Source organism: Lithobates pipiens, unplaced genomic scaffold (assembly GCF_037356315.1).
Source record: "Lithobates pipiens isolate NorthernLeopardFrog02 unplaced genomic scaffold, aLitPip1_a1.2 Scaffold_10, whole genome shotgun sequence".
Classification (NCBI taxonomy): domain Eukaryota; kingdom Metazoa; phylum Chordata; class Amphibia; order Anura; family Ranidae; genus Lithobates; species Lithobates pipiens.
In genome coordinates, this window is record NW_027507686.1 from 86,108,798 (window position 1) to 86,131,788 (window position 22,991).

The following is a 22,991-nucleotide window of genomic DNA, read 5'->3' on the forward strand; positions in this document are numbered from 1 at the left end:
CTGCCAAAAGAGATAATAAACCCGACCATGACAATCTCAGAGGAAAAAAGTCATGGGTTGCAGAGCTAAGTACAGAGAACAAGCATTCTTGAAGGCTCTGAATTTCTTCCGATCGCAACTGGCACAGTCTATTACCATGACAATTTGTGTATATTAACAACGCCATCAACATCACATAATAAGACCCTCTTGGTTGCATGGTATACGTTTTTTTGCAAAGGCATATGCCCCTTATGGCAGTGGCCATTTTCCCATACTTTTTTGACAGTAGTTTGACGATTAGTATGTGTAAAGTGATGTGTAAATTGACGGCGCTATATAAGTACCTTAAATAATAATAATAATGTATCTGCGCAGGCTACTGTATCATAAACCTACGGCTAGACAGAGTGAATGCTTCCATATCCGATACCTTTTTAATAAGGAGAGGCACCAGACAGGGGTGTCGCCGCTGCTGTTCGCACTGGTGATAGAACCCCATGCGGCACTGATACGATCCAGTGGGGCAGTTGTGGAATCTCTCTTATTTATGATAGAACAGACAGCCTCTATAGTATTTCCACCCGCATGTCCACTCTTTTCGACCTATCTCCTCATACGTGAAAATTCATCTGGACCCTCTTATTGGTAGAATTAGAAACACACTGAAGATATGGTCCAATCTTCCTCTGACACTGCTAGGTAGGATAAATATTTTTAAAATGATTTTTCTGCCGCGCTGTATATTCTGAGTAACTCACCAATCTATATTACTAAAACCAAATTTAAAGATATAGATTCCATCCTTACCAACTTTCTCTGGAGGGGAGGTGTGGTTAGGATCGCAATAAAATACCTGTTTTGAAAGGGGGTCTGGCACTTCCTTGCCTTCAAACCTATTATTTGGCCTCACACTTGGCACATGCACATTAGTGGGTTTTATCCCGAAGCCAACAATGTGGCCACTGCTTTGAATCTCATACATATAATGCCCCTTACTTGTTTGGGGAGTCCCTTGGTCTTCATGGCAGTGTTTGGTTAGTGGTTAGTGCTTGCTTAGGTGTTGCAGCCTCTGGGGCCTTTCAAAAAAAGTGTGTATATGTAATGACAGATCATGTGACACTTAGATTGCACACAAGTGGACATCATTTCACTAATTATGTGACTTCTGAAGGTTACTGGTTGCGCCAGAGCTTTTTATGGGCTTCAAAACAAAGGGGGTGAATACATACGCACATGCCAATTATCAGTTTTTTATTTCTGAAAAATAGGTTTATGTATATATTTTTCGAAATTTACTTCACTGGCTTATACTATTGTGTTTTGCTCCATCACATATAATTCAGTTTAAAAAAATACTGAACCAATGGCTGTAATGTAACAAATAGTTAAAACGCCAAGGGGGTGAACACTTTTGCAAGGCACTGTATAACTAATGCCGCGTACACACGGGCGGACTGTATGGCGTACTCAGTCCGTCGAAACACATTTCAGCGGACAGTCCGCTCGTGTGTGGGCTTCAGCGGACTTTTTCAGCGTGCAGTCTGGCGTACTAAGTATTTCGGATTTTTCGAAATTCTGTCCGTCGTACTTTGGTTTCAGCGGACAATCCGCTCGTCAGTAGGCTAGTTTGACGGACTAATAATGGCGCATGCCCAGAAAGGATTTACACGGCGGAAGGGTGCTTTGCTGTGTATTGGACTTCCTATTTCTATTCCCGTCGTACGTGCTGTTCACGTCATCGCGCAAGCTTTCGACGGACTGTTTGGGTATCCGTGTGTGGTCAAGTCCGTTCAGTCGAAAGTATGATGGACTGTCCGTCGGATTGTATGACGGACTAAGTACGCCATACAGTCCGCCCGTGTGTACGCGGCATTAGAGTAATGGTTTGATCCATTTAAATGTTCTCGATAAGTTTTGAGTGGGCTGGGTTATGCCGCGTACACACTTAGTCTGGTGGATAAACCGCCAGACTGTCCGCCGCCGGACTTTCCGAACGAGCTACCTGCCCACACACGGTACTTTTGCGGCAGACTAGGTCCGGCGGACTTAGTCCGCCAGATTATCCGCCGTACTTTTGAAATTAACAGATTCGCCCACACACACAGAGAAAAGTCAGTTCATTTTGAACGCGTCTCCAGGTTGCCGGGACCAGCGAAGGAGGCTCCTGAGCCGTACCAAGCCACGTGCCCTCAACATGGGGGGGTGCTTTGGGGAAGGGGGCCGCGTGGCCCCCCCACCCCAAAGCACCTTGTCCCCATGTTGATGAGGACAAGGGCCTCTTCCCGACAACCCTGGCCGTTGGTTGTCGGGGTCTGCGGGCGAGGGGCTTATCGGAATCCGGGAGCCCCCTTTAATAAGGGGGCCCCCGGATACTGGCCCCCCCATGTATGAGTATGGGGTACAATGTACCCCTACCCATTCACCTGTGAAAAAAACGTAAAAAAAAAAAAACACAACACACAAGGTTTAAAAATAATTTATTGCACAGCTTCGGGGGTCTTCCGCCTTGGGGGGTCTTCTCGCCGGACTTCTCCGCTATCTTCTGCTAGCTCTTTTACTAGCGGAGGAGCCCAACTTTCTTCTTCGTTGCCGCCCGGGGGTCTTCTTCCGACTTCGGGGGTCTTGTCCCCCTCTTCGGTTCTTCTTGCCGGGCCTCCGCGCCTTCTAGCTCTTTTACAAGCGGTGGCCCGGTCTTCTGTCGCCGCTATCGCCGTCTTATGTTCTTCTGTTCTTCTCGAGCTGTTGCCTCGTCGATGTCTCTGGCCACAATGACAGGCACGCGGCGACTTATAGAGGGACATCGCCGGATGATGTCCCCGCCCATTATGATGTCACAGTCCCAGCATCCTCTGGGACTGTGACATCATAATGGGTGGGGACATCATCCGGCAATGTCCCTATATAAGTCGCCGCGTGCCTGTCATTGTGGCCAGAGACAGCGACGAGGCAACAGCTCAAGAAGAGAAGAACAGAAGAGAAGAACAGAAAGTGGCGACAGAAGACCGGGCCACCGCTTGTAAAAGAGCTAGAAGAAGGCGTGGTGGCCCGGCAAGAATAACCGAAGAGGGGGACAAGACCCCTGAAGTCGGAAGAAGAGGGCGGCGGCGAAGAAGAAAGCCGGGCTCCTCCGCTAGTAAAAGAGCTAGCAGAAGATATCGGAGGAGTCCGTCGAGAAGACCCCCGAAGACGGAAGAAGACCCCCGGAGCTGTGCAATAAACTATTTTAACCCTTGTGCGTTGTGTTTCTTTTACATTTTTTTCACAGGTGAATGAATGAATACATTGTACCCCATACTCATTCACATAGGGTGGGGGGCCGGGATCTAGGGGCCCCCTTATTAAAGGGGGCTCACGAATTCCGATAAGCCCCCCCGCCCGCAGACCCCAACAACCAATGGCCAGGGTTGTCGGGAAGAGGCCCTTGTCCTCATCAACATGGGGACAAGGTGCTTTGATGTGGAGGGACCGCGCGGCCCCCCCTTTCCCAAAGCACCCCTCATGTTGAGGGCACGCGACCTGGTACGTCTCAGGAGGGGGGGGAACGCTCGCTTGTCCCCACCCCCTTTCCTGACCGGCCGGGTAGCGTGCTCGAATAAGGGTCTGATATGGACCTAGAGGGGGACCCCCACGCCATTTTTTCCGCGTAGGGCTTCACCTTTCACTCCATACCAGGTGACGGGGCCAGCGACGCTTCCTTCGCAGGTCCTGGCTACCTGGAGCTGCGCTCAAAATGAGCGGACTTTTCTCCGGGCGGGAAAAGTCAGTTAATTTCAAAAGTACGTAGGATGACTAGCACATACACGGCTGTATTGTCTGCCATATTTAGGTGCAAAACTACTTTCATAGTCCACTGGACTTTTGGGTAAAAAAAGTCAGCCGGAGCCCACACACGGGCGGATTGTCTGGCGGACTTTTCCACCGGATTGTTTGATCGTGTGTACGCAGCTTTACCGTCAGCCATTACAGTAAGGGGCAATGAGGAGGTCTGCTTATTTAGTATATATTCTGAGTGTAAGGGTGGGATGCAGGTGTGGTAGATGATGAATATGAATGAGTAGGAATGAGTAGGAAATGAGTAACTGGAAATTTTACACAAAGTCACTATATCAATTGATATTCAATAACAGGGCAGTGAAATGAACTTGAAAGAAGGAAAACAACTCCCCTCTCCACAAGCCTTGTATAATTTTTAACATTTTGCAGTATACATACCTTTCTTTTAAAAGACCACATACAGCATGGATCTTCTTCAGTTGGCCATCATTTAACCGGGAAGAGGACTGATGCAGGAGGATGCAGAAAGAGGCACTACAGCATGAAGAGGGTGAGTATTTCCATTCATTTTTTTTTAACACAGGAGGAAGGTTAGCATATAAGGAGACAATCAGGAGCATAGTGTTTTGTACTTACTGAAAGAGGTCATGTTGGAGGGTCTGCACTAAAAGCCTAAATTTGACATTGTTCAAATATAATTTCTTTTCTCTTTTTGCATTTAGTTTTTTGCTGAAGCTTGCAAAGGTTTACCTGGGTGTAGTCTGAGACCTATGTTGCTTACCTAACACAGTGCATATTAAAAGGTAGCATCCAGCACCACCCTCTGCATACTAAGCATGCCTACTTTGATGAATCATTGACTATGTTGGTTAGGTTACATGAAAGTGTAGACATTATTAATAATTTGTTATGAAATACAAAAAATATGCAAAACTGATTCTTTAACAAGTATATAGTAAAATAAAGGCATTTAAGACCTTTTATCTTGTGCTAGAAAAATACAGGGTTGGTCAAGGATTGATTTGTCAACATAAAGTTTTCACATACACAGTATTTTATGCTGTTTTTGAAAGGATACAATTTTCATCTCCATCTTTATTTTTAGGAGGTCCTGGCATGTTAAGCAGCACTAATTTGGCATTGTGTGATCTGTTTACTATCACCTCATTCAGCTTAACAGCTGTGTGCATCCTCCAAACATTAGACTGGTTACTACAGAGACATTAAAGCCAAAAAAAAAATAAAAAATACTTGGTTTACAAAAAGCTCATACAGGAGTATGGAAAGTAAAACATTTACAAAACAAAAACACTTTTCTACATTCATTATTTGTGGGTGTCAAATAGCAAAGAATTACATTTTCTTATATTAGCCTGTTTCCAAAACAAGCTTTTTAGCTTTTTCATTATGCAAAGTATATCTGTGATTACAGTTCGAAGAAAGCCAAAAAGGCTGATTTTACATGTACATTTATTGGCAACACATTTTATTCTCATTTTTAGTAGTTCTCATAAAAGCCGATACACTGTACATATTGTTAAAATATCCTACACCAGACTGGGTAAAACAGGAACAGGTTTTGTGTAGAGCAGTTGACCAATATTTTTATTTGGCAAACCAGAAAACCCCTCTAAAACAGCCTTTCTAAACCAGCGTAGGTACAGAAACTCATTGATCGCTCATTTTCTGAATGCAGCTAAGGCCTGTATCCCAGCTGTATGGAATCAGGAATCACCTCCCTCGATCTCCCTGTGGCTTAAAAAAAATAGCCGACATATGTGCCATGGAAAAATGCCACTGCAACCATGTTAGGTGAAGAGGAGAAATTCAATAAAAAATGGATACAATGGTCTCTTTTTGTTAGCACTAGGGAATATGGTTGTGCACTTGTGGAGGGGGAAAAGGCGGGATAATTTAAAGGGAGGAGGGTTTTTCTTTTTTTTTTTATGTCTTTTTTTTTTGTTTTGTATTTATTTATTTTTGTTCATTTTTACTATATTTGTGTATAGGAAGGACGTGAAGGTAAAAACGTATATACATGTTGTAATATATAAAATATAAGAAATGTGAAATTTCAAGATGCTATATATCTGCCGAAAATAGAATCAATCTATGTTAATTATTAAAGATATATTTTGTGATATGCATGCAATTTAATTGTTTGTCTATATGTAAAAAATTGTTGAAAAATAAAATATAGAATAAAAAAAAACAGCCTCTCAGCCAGGGTTCCATAGAACTCTAGGGTTCCTCCAGAGGTTGCTAGGGGTTCCTTGAGCAATTAGCAACTTCAGCCTCTTAGATAAGCAACTACAGACAGCATTGATCATTTTATCTATCTGTAAGGGGGGATTCTTCCCAGTGACCATAAATGTAAGGAGCAGCCTTTCATGTGACCATCCCACTAATGAACCATGGTAGATAGAGTAATTATTAGCAAGGGTTCAATGAAACTGGAAAATTATTTAAAAGACTCCTTCATGTCAAAAAGTTTGTTTTAAATTTGAAAACAGTTGCTATCCTGCAAAAAACAGACAATTCAAAATGTGCCCACTTTTTAGCTTTTAATCCTGATTGAATATATCACAGAATTCATGCTAATCCATACTTTGTCCCTAGCAGGGGAAATAAGCAATTATTTTTATAGCAGGCACAATAAGCATGCTTAACTTACCTTTCCTACACTCTACCACCACCTGCTTCTGGGGACTCAAGAAATTCCAGTGTAAAATTGAACTTCTCAACAAAAGACAATAAAGCAATACTAAGAACTATTCAAATATTAACTACCCCATGCTATTATTCCCTACAGCATAACAATTGAAAAATAAAGTGTACAATAATCTAGGAATATTCTTTAAGAAAGGTAAAAAAAAAAAAAAAAAAAAAAAACAACATACAAGCACTTGATAGGATTTGAACTTTAGAAACAAATAGTGAAAAAACAACAACCTGGGAGCGTGTCCTGAACCCAACCTGCATGCACACTTCTAGGTGATGTTCTGTGCAAGCTTACAGTTTAAAGCTATTGCAGGGGCAACTACCACTCCAAAATGAACAAACTTAAAGTGGTTTGGTACCTGAAAATGAAACTTCATGTTATTAAAATCAACAGATAGCATACTTACCTAAACAAACCCTGAAAAAAAAAAATATTATTTACTTACCTTTTATTTCTGATGTTTCAGCTGACTTCCGGGTTGTCCTCCCGTGGGAGTAGGCGTGGCTATCGTCCTCGCAATGGTCCCTGGGAAATTTGTAAGCTATTTCCCAAGAATCCATGGGGGACAATGAAATTGCGAAATCTCGCGAGATTTCGTTAGGACGCCGGTCACGTGACGAGGGCGTGTACGAATTTGCCAGCTGACGAGGCAGCTGTATCTGCCATTACCACTATTGCACACTGAGCATGTGCAAGATGGAGCGGAGCATGCTGGGAGCCAGACGTCATCATATACCAGGAAGTAAATGCCTGTGGGCTTCAGACGCCCACAGTTAAAATGGAAAACGCCAGAGCAGGTTTTTATAAGTCATCCTGAGGAAAAGATTCGTCGTGCCGGGGGTCAAATAAACGCCGGACGTGGATGCCAATCGAAGGTAGCACTCGCCCACCTGTGACACAGGTAAGAAAAAAAAAAAAAAGAGCGGAATCCCGCTTTAAGGGTACTCATGCTCAGAAGTCAGTGACCAAATCCAAGCCACCCGCACCCACTCCGCAGAGCATCCAAACTTACTTTGATCCCACTGCAGGTCCCTCTGCTCTTGGTCCAGACAAGATGGCGTCAAAGCAGTCACAGCAATCTCTCCTCCTGCTTTCCCAGCAGCTCACCCCAGAGGGTCCCCTTGCCTATGAATCAGAGCCTACTCATAGCTACAGACACAGAGCCTTCTCTCTATGCTACACTGTCCACACCAGGCACTGCCCCAGGTCAGAGCAACTGGACTCGTGTACAAGCCCCTCTCTAGAGAGGCATATCACTGCCTCCTATAACCCCTGCTCTCCCAAGCCTCAGAGAACTCCAAAGTCCTGGTACACAAGTACATCCTTACATTTCCCTCTCCTGGGGCAACAAACCACACAACAAACCAAGGTCAAAGCACTCTGCATCAAACCAAAAAAGTGGTGTGAACCTTGGGAACTAACACACCCTAAAGGCTTGCAAGGCCCCAAATTTAGGGCTGCACCTATTTCTCAATGTCAAGGCCTCCTCATTTCCCCTCTCTTCCACAATGGAAAAGCTCTCCTTCTGGAAGGACAATGTCAAATCTAATCCCACTAAGGTGACTTTTGCCTTTGGTTCAGGAAGTCCAGAAGACCTTTCACACAGAAATTAAAAATCTGCAAGCTGATTTCCAGCATCCTATGAATATGATTTAAACACTAGAGGAAGAATTGCATTCCACTAAACCTGAGATCTTTGATCATCTCTACACTGAAACTTGCACCCAGCACCCAGTCATTAGAGATATGCCAAGACACCTGGAGGATCTTGAAATCAGGGTTAGAGGCCTCTCTGAGGCTACAGACACTGGATGGGTCTTCCAGCATGATGATGGCCCAAAACATACCACCAAGGCAGTGGCTCAAAAGAGGCAAATTTAGATCATGGAATGGACTACCCAGTCTCCAGACCTATCCTATAAATGTACTCACCGAGGCCAAGATGCAGAGAGCGGTCGCTGTTGCGACTCGCGCAGACCACCCCTGAAGGTGGCACAGAGGGTGGTTGCACCAAGAGGCACAAGCTACCAGTAGGACAGTCACTTGCTAGTAGATCAGCAGGTAGCCTGAGCAGAGCTGAAAGGTGATGTCCCGTGGGAAGGTCCAGAAGCAATGGTAGCATGTTCATAAGGCAAAGGCAGAATCCAGGAGACAGGCCAGGGGTCAAACACAGTCCAGATCAGAAGACAACAAGTACCAGGAACGCTGAGACAGAAGGATAATCCAAGACAAGCCGGGGGTCGAACACAGGAGATAGCAGGTAAGTCCAGATGCAGGGGGGCGGCCTCCGGACACCCCAAGCTAGCCATCAATTCCGGATGTTGCTGATGGAATGTCTTTATTAATTTGGGAGCGTGAAGGTTCTTGGATGGTTCCCAGGAGTTATCTTCTGAAGGATACCCCTTCCATTTTACCAGGTATTGTATTTGTCTACCGACTTTCCTGCATCCTAGTAAAGCTTCCACTTCAAATTCATCTTCTCCATCGATCTTGATGGGTGGAGGAGGAGGCACTTCTCTTCCAGGAAAAGGACTAGGAACCAATGGCTTCAAAAGGGAGGCATGGAAAACAGGGTGTATCCTGTACGATTCAGGGAGAGCTAGTTCAAAGGTTACAGGATTTATTACCCTTTTGATTTTGAATGGTCCTATGAATCTGGGACCCAGCTTGCGTGTGGGACAAGGAAGTTTAAGATTAGTGGCAGATAGCCAGACTTCCTCGCCAATTTTAAAGTTAGGGTTCTCCTTCCTTCCCCTATCATGGTATTTCTTGTAATCATCCTGGGCCTTCTGTATGGTCTCCTGGATACTTTGGAAATTAGATTGGATGGTGGCTATCCGATCTTGGACCGCAGGAACAGTGGATTCTGGGATGGAGTTGGGGAGGAAAGAAGGGTGAAACCCACAGTTGATCCAAAAGGGAGTCTGGTTGGTAGTTGTATGAATTGAATTATTGTAGGCGAATTCTGCATATGGCAACAGGGCCGACCAATCATTTTGAGATCCTGAACAAAAGCAGTGAAGATACTGCTCAAGGGTTTGGTTTGTCCGTTCAGTTTGCCCGTTACTTTGGGGATGATATGCCGATGACAAACAGATCTTGATTTCCAGTATCTTGCAGAGTTCTCTCCAGAATCAAGAGGTGAACTGTGGACCTCTATCTGATGTGATACTGCTGGGGACCCCATGGAGCCTGACAACCTCCTTAATAAAGAGATTGGCAGTTTCCAGAGCAGAGGGGGTACCGACCATAGGTAGGAAATGGGCCATCTTTGAAAGACGGTCGACTACTACCAGAATTGTGGTGAAACCTTCTGAGGGCGGTAGCGTCACAATAAAATCCATCGACATGTCTGCCCAAGGCCGGTCAGGAATGGGCAAAGGCCTTAACAGGCCCCAGGGCTTGATCTTGGGACCCTTGCTGCGCTGGCACAGTACACAAGAGGCAATGTAAGTCTGGCAGTCCTGTCTCCAACCTGGCCACCAGAAAGAACAAGAGATCAGTTCTGCTGTTTTCTTTTCAAATGTTTTTATTGAGATTTTTAGCAGAGTTAGTTACAACAAGGGTTACAAAACAAAAAAAATAAATAATATATAGTAATAAAAGTAACATAACACAGTATAATGTAGTGACAGGGTTTTCTCAGCATAATATAGCATAGAAACAAATAATCCACAATAAAGAATAAAGTAGTATTCCTAAGTATCTAATATTCATAGTCATAAAGGGACTCGAACAAGAGTAAGTCTCTTAAAATTTGTATAATAAAGTCTGTAATATAATTATTGTAAGATTTATAAATAGCGATATGGATAATGGCCACTTCTGGACCCCAAGACACCCCTCACAGGGATCTATCTGTGTCTTGGAGTACCTAGGCCAACATCCTAAAGGAAATTCAAACACAGTAGTTATCTTTTATGAAGGAAAATAAAGATCTATTCTTACTCCGCAGCTCAATTCAGATAAACAAATATGTGATATATTTGTCACTTTGCTATGAAATTATTTTTAAAGCCATCCAAAAAAAAAATATTAAAACGCACAGGAGTTCTTTCTTCTATATGATTAAAGAATCAGAATTATCTAAATTGTGGAAGTATAATTTTTGTACCATGTACTCCAAGGTTCCCATAGTTGTTGTTCCTTAATATATAGGGATTTGTCATTAGGAAATAACAATTCATAGGAGTGGTGGAGTTGGGTTAATTCTATAACTTCTGTCATAGTAGGAAGAGAGTCAGTTTTCCATTTTCTAGTTATGGATAGTCTCGCAGCTAAAAGTATATGTGTTACTACTTTACGATATTGTTTGGGAATCGTATGTAAATTAGTTCTGCTGTTTTCTGTGTCCCAAAGTGGCTGGCCAATTTGTGATCATGGCAAGTCCTTAGAACTTGAGTCCTAATCTCAAGGGGAACGAAGACCTTGTTTCGGGCCCAAAACAGATTGTCATGTTTTTCCAAGGTAGATAGGACTGGGTCATTGCAATGGACTGAGGCTGTTTTGATGGCCGTAAGTAAGTCAGGCTGTGGGAGTAGAAGGAAGTTGTGAGGTGACAAGATCGTACTAGGCTCCGTTACCTGGGAGGACTCAGGGAACATGCGCGAGAGCGCATCCGCTTTGTTGGTCTTGGATCCGGGCCGGTACGAGATATGGAACTGGAATCTTGAAAAGAATAGCGCCCAACGGGCTTGACGGGGTCTTAAGCGTTTGGCAGTCCGAAGATATTCAAGATTCTTGTGATCTGTGAATATTGTGATGGGATTAGTGGCTCCTTCCAAGAAGTATCTCCACTCCTCCAGAGCAAACTTGATGGCCAATAGTTCTCGGTTGCCTACGTCATAATTCCTCTCCGGTGGGGTCAGCTTCCGAGATGCGAAAGCCACCTGGTGTAACAAAGCTTTAGACCCTTGTCGTTGTGAGAGGATGGCTCCTGTGGCTGTCTCGGAGGCATCTACTTCTAGTACAAATGGTAGTACTGGATCGGGATGCCGTAAAATAGGAGCTGAGGTGAACAAAGTCTTTAGTTTGGTAAAGGCTTCTTGGGCTTCTTGAGACCACTGAAATTGGGTGTGTTGGCGGGTCAGCTGAGTAATGGGGGCGACTATTGAAGAGAACCCGGCGATGAACCTGCGATAGAAGTTAGCGGAGCCTATAAACCTTTGCACGGCTTTCTTATCCCTTGGAGCAGGCCATTCCAAGATTACCTTGATCTTTTGGGGGTCCATGGAGATGCCCTCGGTAGAAATGACGAATCCTAAGAATTGAACTGTAGTTATCTCAAATTCACATTTCTCCGCCTTAAGGTACAGCCGATGTTGTCGGAGGATGGTGAGGACTTTCCGCACGTGGACCCTGTGGAGTTCAAGAGAAGCAGAGAAAATAAGGATATCATCTAAATATACCACTATAAAATCATCAAGATAGTCTCTGAAGATATCATTTACTAGATGCTGAAATGTGGCTGGGGCATTGCACAGGCCAAAGGGCATAACAAGATATTCATAGTGGCCAAATCTCGATCTGAAGGCTGTCTTCCATTCATCCCCAGCATGGATTCTGATGAGATTGTAGGCCCCCCGCAAGTCCAGTTTGGAAAATATTTTGGCAGATCCTAAGCGCTGGAATAACTCAGGGATGAGTGGAAGTGGATAGCGATTTTTGATTGCGACTTTATTAAGTTCCCTGTAGTCAACACATGGCCTAAGGGATCCGTCCTTTTTTCCCACGAAGAAAATACCTGCCCCTGCTGGCGAAGAAGATGGGCGAATGAACCCCTTTTCAAGATTTTCATTAATGTAGGGTTTGAGAGCCTTTAGTTCAGTCTCGGATAAGGGGAATATTCATCCAAAAGGGATCTCAGAGCCGGGTAACAGTTCAATGGGGCAGTCATATGGTCTGTGTGGTGGTAGACGGTCAGCCTTCTTTTTATCGAAGACGTCCTTAAACTCGGAATAGACCTGAGGAATGTGCTGAAGGTGATTAGTGGTGGGGGCCACGGTCATACAAGGAGCTGGAATGGAATCAAAACAATGCTGCATACAGTAGGCTGATGTAAAGGACACATCCTTCTTGTTCCAACTGATCTGGGGATCATGAGCCTGCAACCAAGGAAGTCCCAGGATGATAGGGAACATGGGAGATGATATTAGATCGAAGCGTAGGAGTTCTCTATGGCCAGAGTCTGTAATAGTAAGCAAAGGTAGTGTCTCCTGTGTTACTGGACCTGAGTGTGGCAGAGATTCATCTGCTAAATGGACTAGAAGGTTTGTTGCTTTATTCTGGCTTGGAATGCGTAGTTGCTGTGCAAGGGAGATGTCCAAAAAGCAACTACATGCCCCCGAGCCAATCACGGCTGGGAGTGGGATCTTCTCTTCTGCCAGCTGTAGGGAAACAGAGAGAGTCACATAAGTTTGAGCAGGACCAACACTCTGGTAGTTCATTATACACCGTGGGGGCAACTTACGGGGTCTCACGGGACAGCTGTGAATGAAATGTCCAAGCCCCCCACAGTATAAGCACAGATTGGCTTGGCGTCTCCGTTGTCGCTCTTCTAGGGTGAGACGAGGACGGACCAAACCTAGCTGCATGGGCTCCCCTTCCGAAGCCGAGGGACCCGAAGGAACCGGGATGGGCAGATACGGGACAGTGGCCTTAGGAAGCATCCAACTAGGCTGAGGGGCCTGGAGGCGTTCGGAGCGCCGCTCGCGCATCCGTCTGTCCAGTATTGTGGCCAACTGGATTAATTCCTCCAGGGAGGCAGGAGTCTCTATTCGGGCCAACTCATCCTTTAGGTTCTCGGAGAGCCCTAACCGGTATTGATAACGCAGGGCGGCCTCGTTCCAGCCGGTGTCAGCTGACCACTTGCAAAACTCAATGGTGTAATCCTCCACCGGTCTTCTCCCCTGTGAGAGAGCATGCAGGATAGCCTCACCCGTGGCAGTACGCTGAGGGTCGTCATAATTCACATTCACATGGCCTCGAAGAAGGTGTCCATGGAGTTTAACAAGGGGCTTCTCTGTTCCATAAGGCTATGGGCCCAGGCCTGGGGTTCCTCAGCCAAAAGAGAGATAATAAACCCGACCTTGACGATCTCCACAGAAAAGGTCCTGGGTTGCAAAGCCAAGCACAACTAACATGCATTATTAAAGGCTCTGAATCTCTTTCGGTCGCCTGAAAATCGCTCAGGCGTGGGTACTCGTGGTTCGGGTACTGCCATCATCATACCGGGTGGAGACTGGACATGAGGTGTGGAGGCACCGCTGACTGAGGCCTGCGTAGGATTTGTGGGTGCCGGAGCTGTGGCTAGTCGCTGAAGCCTGCTGTCGATCTGTGCATAGCCATCCTGTAGTTTCTGTACTGCTTCTGTGAGTGCAGAGACTTGCTGGCACAGGACTTCTAATGGAGAACCCGCTCTGTTGGCCTCTGCCATGGCTGGTTTGTACTATCATAAAAATGTACTCACCGAGGCCAAGATGCAGAGAACGGTCGCTGTTGCAACTCGGCGCAGACCACCCCTGAAGGTGGCACAGGGGGTGGTTGCACCAAGAGGCACAAGCTACCAGTAGGACAGTCACTTGCTAGTAGATCAGCAGGTAGCCTGAGCAGAGCTGAAAGGTGATGTCCCGTGGGAAGGTCCAGAAGCAATGGTAGCAAGTTCGTAAGGCAAAGGCAGAATCCAGGAGACAGGCCAGGGGTCAAACACAGTCCAGATCAAAAGACAACAAGTACCAGGAACGCTGAGACAGAAGGATAATCCAAGACAAGCCGGGGGTCGAACACAGGAGATAGCAGGTAAGTCCAGATGCAGGCTGAGGGTCAAACACGTTCAGAAAGCGGGAGTCCAAGGTCAAGCCAGAGGTCGGGTCAGGAGAAGATCAGCAAGGTCGATGAGGCAATCTGGGTCACAACAGGTAATAGAGATCACAAGAACAGACGTGGGAAACACAGGAAGCTGAAGACAAACCAGCAGTGTGTTTGGATGACCTCACTTCCTTTATAGGTCAGCGAGGGGTCACACCCTGTGTATGTGTGCATGTGTGCTTTAGTTTATTCCTATTGCACACAGGTGTGCGCCAGAGCGCTTTACCCATGCGCATCCTATGACAAGACCTTAATCCTATAGAAAATGTATGGAGGGAGCTGAAACTTCTAGTTGCCAAGAGACAGACAATAAACCTTAAGGCTTTGGAGAAGACCTGTAAAGAGAAGTTGACCAATATCCCTCCTGAGATGTGTCCAAACCTGGTCACTAACTACGAGAAACATTTTAACTCTGTGCTTGCCAACAAGGGTTTCCCAACCAAGTACAAAGTCATAGGTATATGTAGGGTCTCCTGCGCTGTATATAGAAATGAAATGATGATTAATCTAACTAGCTGGATGCTGCGAACACTTTATGAGTTTCACTCTCATATAAAATAGAATAGGTAATAAAATGAGTGCTGCGCTCCCACAAATAAAGTGAAACAATGGGGAAACAAGAAATATCCCGCAAAAATATAACCTTATTGCAATTGGTGTAACCAGAAAAAGGGGACTAATCCCAGAATAAGGTGCTTAAGTGCATGTATCTAAAATCAAATAAATAAATATAAATAAATCACTAAAAAACAATTAATATACAAACAACAAAATATCACTCGTGGTGTGATCTAGAGCCAGTGATCAAACAAATTAAAGTGCTAAAGTGCATATAGCAAACAAAATTAATCCAAAAAAACTATATATTCCAATAGCGGGTATTGCAGTGAAAATATCATAAACAATACAACAATAAAGTGAAGTGGTGCATTCACAGTGCAAAACTCTCTCTCCACTTCAGTGATGTCCGTGTGTTCACTAGGCACACCAGGCAATTACCTCACTGCTGTAAGGTATACAGCATATATGTAGCCTTTTAACCACTTCAGCCCCGGACCAATTAACAGCCTAAGGACCAGAGGTCTTTTTACAATTTCGCACTGCACTGCTTTAACTGGTAATTGCGCGGTCATGCAATGTTGTACCCAAACGAAATTTGCGTCCTTTTCTTCCCACAAATAGAGCTTTCTTTTGGTGGTATTTGATTGCCTCTGCGATTTTTTTTTTGCGATATAAATGGAAAAAGACCGAAAATTTTGAGAAAAAAATATATTTTCTACTTTTTGTTATAAGAAAAATCGAATAAACTCAATTTTAGTTATACATTTAGGGCAAAATTTATTCAGCCACATGTCTTTAGTAAAAAAAAATGTCAATAAGCGTATATTTATTGGTTTGCGCAAAAGTTATAGCGTCTACAAACTAGAGTACATTTTCTGGAATTTACACAGCTTTTAATTTATGACTGCCTATCTCATTTCTTGAGGTGCTAAAATGGCAGGGCAGTACAACCCCCCCCCCCCCAAATGACCCCATTTTGGAAAGTAGACACCCCAAGGAAATTGCTGAGAGGCAAGTTGAGCCCATTGAATATTTTTTTTTTGTCCCAATTGATTTAATAATGACACAAAAAAAAAAAAAAGTTTACAAAAAGTTGTCACTAAATGATATATTGCTCACACATGCCATAGTTATATGTGGAATTGCACCCCAAAATGTATTCTGCTGCTTCTCCTGAGTACGGGGATACTACATATGTGGGACTTTTTGGGAGTCTAGCCGCGTACGGCACCCCGAAAACCAATCACTGCCTTCAGGATTTCTAAGGGTGCAAATTTTTGATTTCACTCCTCACTACCTATCACAGTCTCTAAGGCCATAAAATGCCAAAATAACACAAACTCCCCCCCCAAATGACCCCATTTTGGAAAGTAGACACCCCAAGGAAATTGTTGAGAGGCAAGTTGAGCCCATTGAATATTTTTTTTTTGTCCCAAGTGATTGAATAATGACACCAAAAAAAAAAAGTTTAAAAAAAGTTGTCACTAAATGATATATTGCTCACACATGCCATAGTTATATGTGGAATTGCACCCCAAAATTTTTTTTGCTGCTTCTCCTGAGTACGGGGATACCACATATGTGGGACTTTTTGGGAGTCTAGCCGCCTACGGCACCCCAAAAACCAATCACTGCCTTCAGGATTTCTAAGGGTGCAAATTTTTGATTTCACTCCTCACTACCTTTCACAGTTTCGAAGGCCATAAAATGCCAAAATAACACAAAACCCCCCTTAAATGACCCCATTTTGGAAAGTAGACACCCCAAGCTATTTACTGAGAGGCATGTTGAGTACATGAAATATTTTATATTTTGCCACAAGTTGCAGGAATATTACAATTTTTTTTTTGCACAAAGTTGTTACTAAATGATATATTGCTCACACATGCTATGGGCATAAGTCAAATTACACTCCAAAATAAATTCTGCTGCTTCTCCCGAGTACGGGGATACCACATGTGGGGGACTTTTTGGGAGCCTAGCCACGTACTGGACCCCGAAAACCAAGCACTGCCTTCCGGATTTAAATATAAAACGCTACCAAAAAAAACTGTTAGCGATCGCAGGGATCAGGCCCGACTCTGCGAACGCTGCAGTTATGTGTTTAGTGTTTTGTAAGTGACAGTGAACGATCGATACTGCACTTGGGTGGGCTGGGCGGAGGGGCAAAACGCAGGTGCTAGGAGGTATCTGGGCTGATCCCGCTAACAATGCGTTTTTTTGGAACCCTAAACTGCTGGGGACGCTAGTATAGATCTGATCAGATCAGATATTGATCTGTTCAGATTCTATACCACTATGGGAGGTGTATGCTTTGCGCATGGGTGTTAGCGGTACTGGCACTAACCTAGTGCTGCCTGGGGCGACGCAGACCCTGACCCTAAAACCTAATTGATATCACCTGCCGGGTGATCAGAGGGTTAAACCTTTATTGGGTAATAAATGGTGGGTGCCCTGATGCTATAAAAAGCAAACTAACTAACCAGAGTCACCCGTAACACTTATACGGTGATCACTGGTGAAAGGGTTAACTAGGGGCAATCAGGGGGTTCAAATTTTTATTAGGTAGTATATGAGGGTCCCTGGCGCTATATAAAAACCTGACGGGGAACCTAAATAACTAACTGGCTAACCAGCGTCACCAGTGACACTTATACGGTGATCGCTGGTGAAAGGGTTAACTAGGGGCAATCAAAGAATTAATAATAGTATATGGGGGTACCTAGCGCTATAAAAACCTGGCGGTGAACCTAAAAAAATAACTAGCTACCTAGCGACACTAATGCAGCGATCAGAAAAATGATCGCTTAGTGACACTGGCAAAAGGGGGTGAAAGGGTTAACTAGGGGCAATCAGGGGGTTAAAACCATTATTGGGTAGTATATCGGGGTACCTAGTGCTATAAAAACCTGGTGGTGAACCTAAAAAAATAACTAGCTACCTAGCGACACTAATGCAGCGATCAGAAAAATGATCGCTTAGGGACACTGGCAAAAGGGGGTGAAAGGGTTAACTAGGGGCAATCAGGGGGTTAAAACCATTATTGGGTAGTATATGGGGGTACCTAGCGCTATAAAAACCTGCGGTGAACCTAAAAAAATAACTAGCTACTTAGCGGCACCAGTGACACTAATGCAGCGATCAGAAAAATGATCGCTTAGTGACACTGGTAAAAGGGGGTGAAAGGGTTAACTCTAGGGGCAATCAGGGGGTTAAACCTTTATTGGGGGGTGGTAGGGGGCTACCTTGGACCTAACACTAACTGCCCTGACAGTTTTTACTTTTACAACTGACACTGAATGTAGTGATCAGTAAATAAATGATCACTGCAATCAGTGACACTGTGACTGGGGGGGGGGGAGGGGGGGCGATCGGGGGGGGGGGGTTTGTGTGCCTGTGTGTACCTATGTGTTAGTGTAGTGTTGGTGCACACTTACTTTTAGTCTTCTCCTCGTAGTCCGGTCAAAAAGACCGCCCCAAGGAGAATGACATCACTTCCTCCCTGCCTGTGTATACAATACACAGTGGGAGGAAGCTTCTCATTCGCCAGGAGCGATCGAGAGGGGATGGCCAGAAACCAACGGTCATCCCCTCATCCCGGATCGCTCCTGCAGCGAAACGGACCGCCGCATCCAGCAGGAGGGGGTCCGATCGGACCCCCCACCCGCTGGAAGGCAAGCACGTACATGTACGTGCTTGTGGATGTACATGCCATTGTGATGAAGTACAATGGCATGCGGCGGTCCTTAAGTGGTTAAGGAAAACACTGAAAATCAGGAAGAGGACTTCAAACCCCTATAGCGTCACCACCGTCCATGTAACTACTCCATAGATGAGGTCAGCACAGGTGCTCAAAGAATAGATATAAAACCAGCCATAGTGTAGTAAACTAGAATAGAGTGATCTGACCATCAGGCAAAGGGGCCACATTCATGTCATGCAGGTGTGACAATAGAAGTAAACAGCTCTCTCTACACCTCATAGTGAGGTGTAGAGAGAGCTGTTTGCTTCTACCTCACAGTGAGGTGTAGAGAGAGCTGTCCCTCTACACCTAATGGTGTAGAGGGACATAATGGGAGTGGGACAACTGGAAAACCCCAAAACAGGGTAACGTGTTTCAAGAACTTGCCTCTTCCTTAGAGCCAGAGCTCTGAGAACAGGCAAATCCTCAACGTTAGCCAGTTGTCTTTTTAGGTGATGTGATATGATGTATCATGGACTGGAAGCTTACTTTGATGACAAGGTTGATAGAGTACACCTGTTGGTTTGTTGTATATTACTTACCATATTAACAAAGAGAGGTCTTTCTTAAGATAATGCAATAGGCCGGTGCGCCCTCTGTCTTGTTTTATTTCAGACCGTGTATCCACTGACTTCTCTAGTCATAAGAGGGCATCAAGGCAAGGCATGTCCAGTGAAGCCAGCAGGGAAAAATATAGGCAACAGTCAGGGGCCCACTTCCAAGCAACGGAAATTGTGGCGTTGATTTACTAAAATTGGAGAGATTGAACAATTTTGCACAGCTAAGTATATTAGCCAATGAGCTTGGAAGTTATTTGGCTTGTTCAAGGCTTTGACAAAAAAAAACTGGAAGCCGATTGGTATAACCTAACCTTCCATGCAGAGCGGAACCAGATTTTGCACTCTCCAGTTTTAGTAAATCCTATTCCGTTTCATATCCCTTTAATTGCAAAGTTACTGTGCAAAACAAACTGTTATAAAATTAAAGAACTAACTATAACAGAATTATGTCAGAAGGCCATTATTCTGTTTCACAGTTTTTCTGTAAACATAACATACATATATATTTTTTTATTTTATTTTCAACTTAAATGAGAACTAATTTCCTCAAGTTCTCAGCACACTGCATGTGCGATAAAACTGTATGTATGTATGTATGTATGTATGTATGTATGTATGTATGTATGTATGTAGCTGCGGCGTCATACCGTATACCACACTGTGTTCCGGGTATGGACGGAGACTTCCCGGAACACAGACTAGTCTACAGTCTGGTCTACAGCAGCGCTCAGCCAATCACAGCAAGCAATTTCATTAGAAGAATACATTGCTTGCTGTGATTGGCTGAGTGTCGCTGCTGTAGACCAGACAATAGACTAGTCTGTGTTCCTGGAAGTGTCCCCCCATTCTTGGAACACAGTGTGGTGTACTGTATGTAGCCAGCCACAGATACATATAGTTTTGCACATGCAGCGGGCTGACAGCTTAGGGAGAGACATAGTTTGGCCCAACAACAAACTATGTAGTTCAAAAGCTGGAGTTCGCTTTTTAAATTGAAAAAGTGGGGAAAAAAAACTGAACAACCAACAAAATAGCAAAGAGCATGCCCTACACTTTCAATTCTGTTATGCAAGTAGAAAATTATAAAACTTAAAACTACTAAACTTATTTCTAGTTTTGAAGTCTCAACTTTACAGTCCACTGTAATTGGTATGTAATTAGTGCAAAAGTGTCACACCTAGACAATTGGAACATACTCATAGTAAATTAACTGGACTGTGCTACTGCTTTCTAATCTATTTCAGTAAAAGTGTCAGATTTTGTTTTAATAACAAAAGTTGTTCAGTTTTTTCACAGGAGAGATGGTTCCTCTTCTCATCAAGAATATGAGATGCTAGACTTTATAGTCTCTCACTCTCTGTACTGGTGCTTCTGTCAGATAAATATCTGCGTGCAATCTGTGCAAGAAAAGGAAAACGTTGTTTGTTGATGCGCCAATACTCAAAGGGATTGTCGCTTCTGGCGATAGGCTGTTCAGCTACCATATTTATCGGCGTATAACACACACTTTTTTCCACTTAAAATCAGGGGAAAATTGTGAGTACGTGTTATACGCTGATCCCCACCACTCTCCGCTGATTGTGATGAGAAGAGCGCGCGGAGCCGAGATACACAAAGCCAAGTGTACTTCGACTAGACTCGGTTCCTCTCGCAGTCCCGCCCATATCCACTGATTGTGAGAGGAGAGGAGCGAGCGGAGCCGAGATACACAAAGCTGAACTCTGTACTTCGGCTAGACTTGGCTCCTCTCGCAGTCCCGCACCTGACTGTGAGCAGAGCTGAGTCTAGCCGAAGTAAACACAGCTTTGTGTATGTCGGCGGCGATTGCTCCTCTCCTGCGATCAGCGCCAATTTTAAACAAGGCTGCAAGGATGCTGGGGAGGCTGCATATGGACACTGGGGAGGCTGCGATGACACAAGGCTGCATATGGACACTGGGAAGGCTGCAATGACACAAGGCTGTATATGGACACTGGGAAGGCTGCATAGGGACAGTGGGAAGGCTGCAATGATGGACACGGCTGCAGATGGACACTGATAAGGCTGCATTGATGGACATTTAAATGTATATTTCCTTAAAATTCCCTCCTAAACTTGGGGTGCGTGTTATACGCCAATACAGTAAATAGACCTCCAGCTGTTGGGTAGCTGCAGTTGTTGTGGCACTATGGACCGGGTGCATTCATGTAAAAAAATTTCAAACATGTCAGATATCGAGGAACTGTGTTCCTCTTTACTTGCATGCGACCGTTTCTCTGGTATACTTTCCTCTGTGCTACACCTCGAAACTCCTTCACCAGATGCTTCCATCACCTCCATTTGTGCCTGTATCATTTCCTGTGCATGCTGTTTTTTCTCCACATTAATATACAGCTCTTTAAATCGAGGCTCTGGAACTGTTGCAATGCAATACAGAGGGTTATACTCTGTGTCTTGAAAACGGTTAACGGCCTCCAGTAGAGTGTTTTTAGCCTTTTTTTTAGGTGCTGTTCCAACTAGTGGCTACATCTTGCTTCAGAGGTTTCAGTGGCATTCCAAACTCTAGCTGCAAAGCTTGTAATCTGGAATAAGCAAGTGGCAAATGCTTAAACTGACCCACAATTTTTCTTCCTTTTGATACGATATCAGATATGGTGCACTAACTCAGCAACCCCTCATTCACAGCCAATTGTAGCATGTGTGCCATACACAGTATGCTTTTAAGTTTACTGTTCTCCATTGCCTTTGGCGTGTTCCGCGCATTATCTCGGATAATCAAAGGCACTTTAGACTTCTCAATGTGCCAAGCATGGTTTTTAAAGCGTCAGATATTGCTGCTGCAGTATGTGATCCAACAAACTCACATGTGTTAAGTAGGATGTTTTGCGAATGAAATTTGCCATCTATCCACTGCGCTAAGCATGCTCGTTGGACTGACGTCTGAACTCCAAATGTCGGTAGTAAAACTGATTGCATAGGATGTCCGTAGTCATGAGCTCATGAGCATGGTTTCTGACAATGCAAAATAATTCAGGTAGACAGGTATCTGCAAAGTAGCATCTGCTTGGTAGTATGTAACGCGGCCCAACATGTTGCATGAGCCTACGGAATCCAATGTCCTCCACAACAGAGAATGGCTGGTCGTTTAATGCAATACATTCCATAATGCCGCAAGCTTTGGGACTGTCACTTGTAAAAAAAATTTAACATTTTCGAAGACTGTGGCCACAGATGGAGTTGAGCCTAAGGCACTTTTTGGAAGTGGTATGGTTTTCTTGTATTCTGTATGCTCAACTGGATGATGTGTTTTCAGGTGGTGTATCAAACCTGTTGTTGAAAAATGTCTTGGCACTGTACCCCCTCTTGAAATTGAGCAAAGACTGCAGATTGAAAATTTGGGTTCTTTATCAGAAAATTTTAAATATTTCCAGTTCCACGCTGCAGACATGGTCCACCTTTGCTGGTAGCACAGAAGAATAGCATAGAATGATCTACAGCAGTGAGAGTGAATTCTGAAGGGGGGGGGGGGGGAGGACTAAAATCAATTTAAAAACGAAACCCCAGGCAGCTATAAAATAATAATAATAATTAAAAAAAACCTAACCAATCTTTTTTTTAACAGTGCAGCTTTCTTGCCATACAAGGTAGTTATGTCTGCACTGCAGTACATCTTGTACCAAAGCATATATCGATTGATTGCATGCTATTTGTTTGAGATATTCAGTAGTATATTGTCTACGGTCATGTTTAAAGAGGAAAGCAGCAATGCTCAAGGGTGAATAGTAGTAATAGTAGCCATCCACGA

The 22,991-nt window shown here is 44.2% G+C and overlaps 1 protein-coding gene across 1 annotated transcript in view; it reads right to left on the reverse strand.

The window, feature by feature from the left end:
- The window catches only part of SLC12A4 (solute carrier family 12 member 4), a 435,256-nt gene that overhangs the window by 25,414 nt on the left and 386,851 nt on the right, over positions 1-22,991 (reverse strand). The window contains exon 23 of the mRNA XM_077456642.1: positions 4,835-4,968. Coding sequence (XP_077312768.1) covers positions 4,835-4,968 — 134 coding nt within the window. The remainder of the gene's footprint in view (positions 1-4,834; positions 4,969-22,991) is intronic.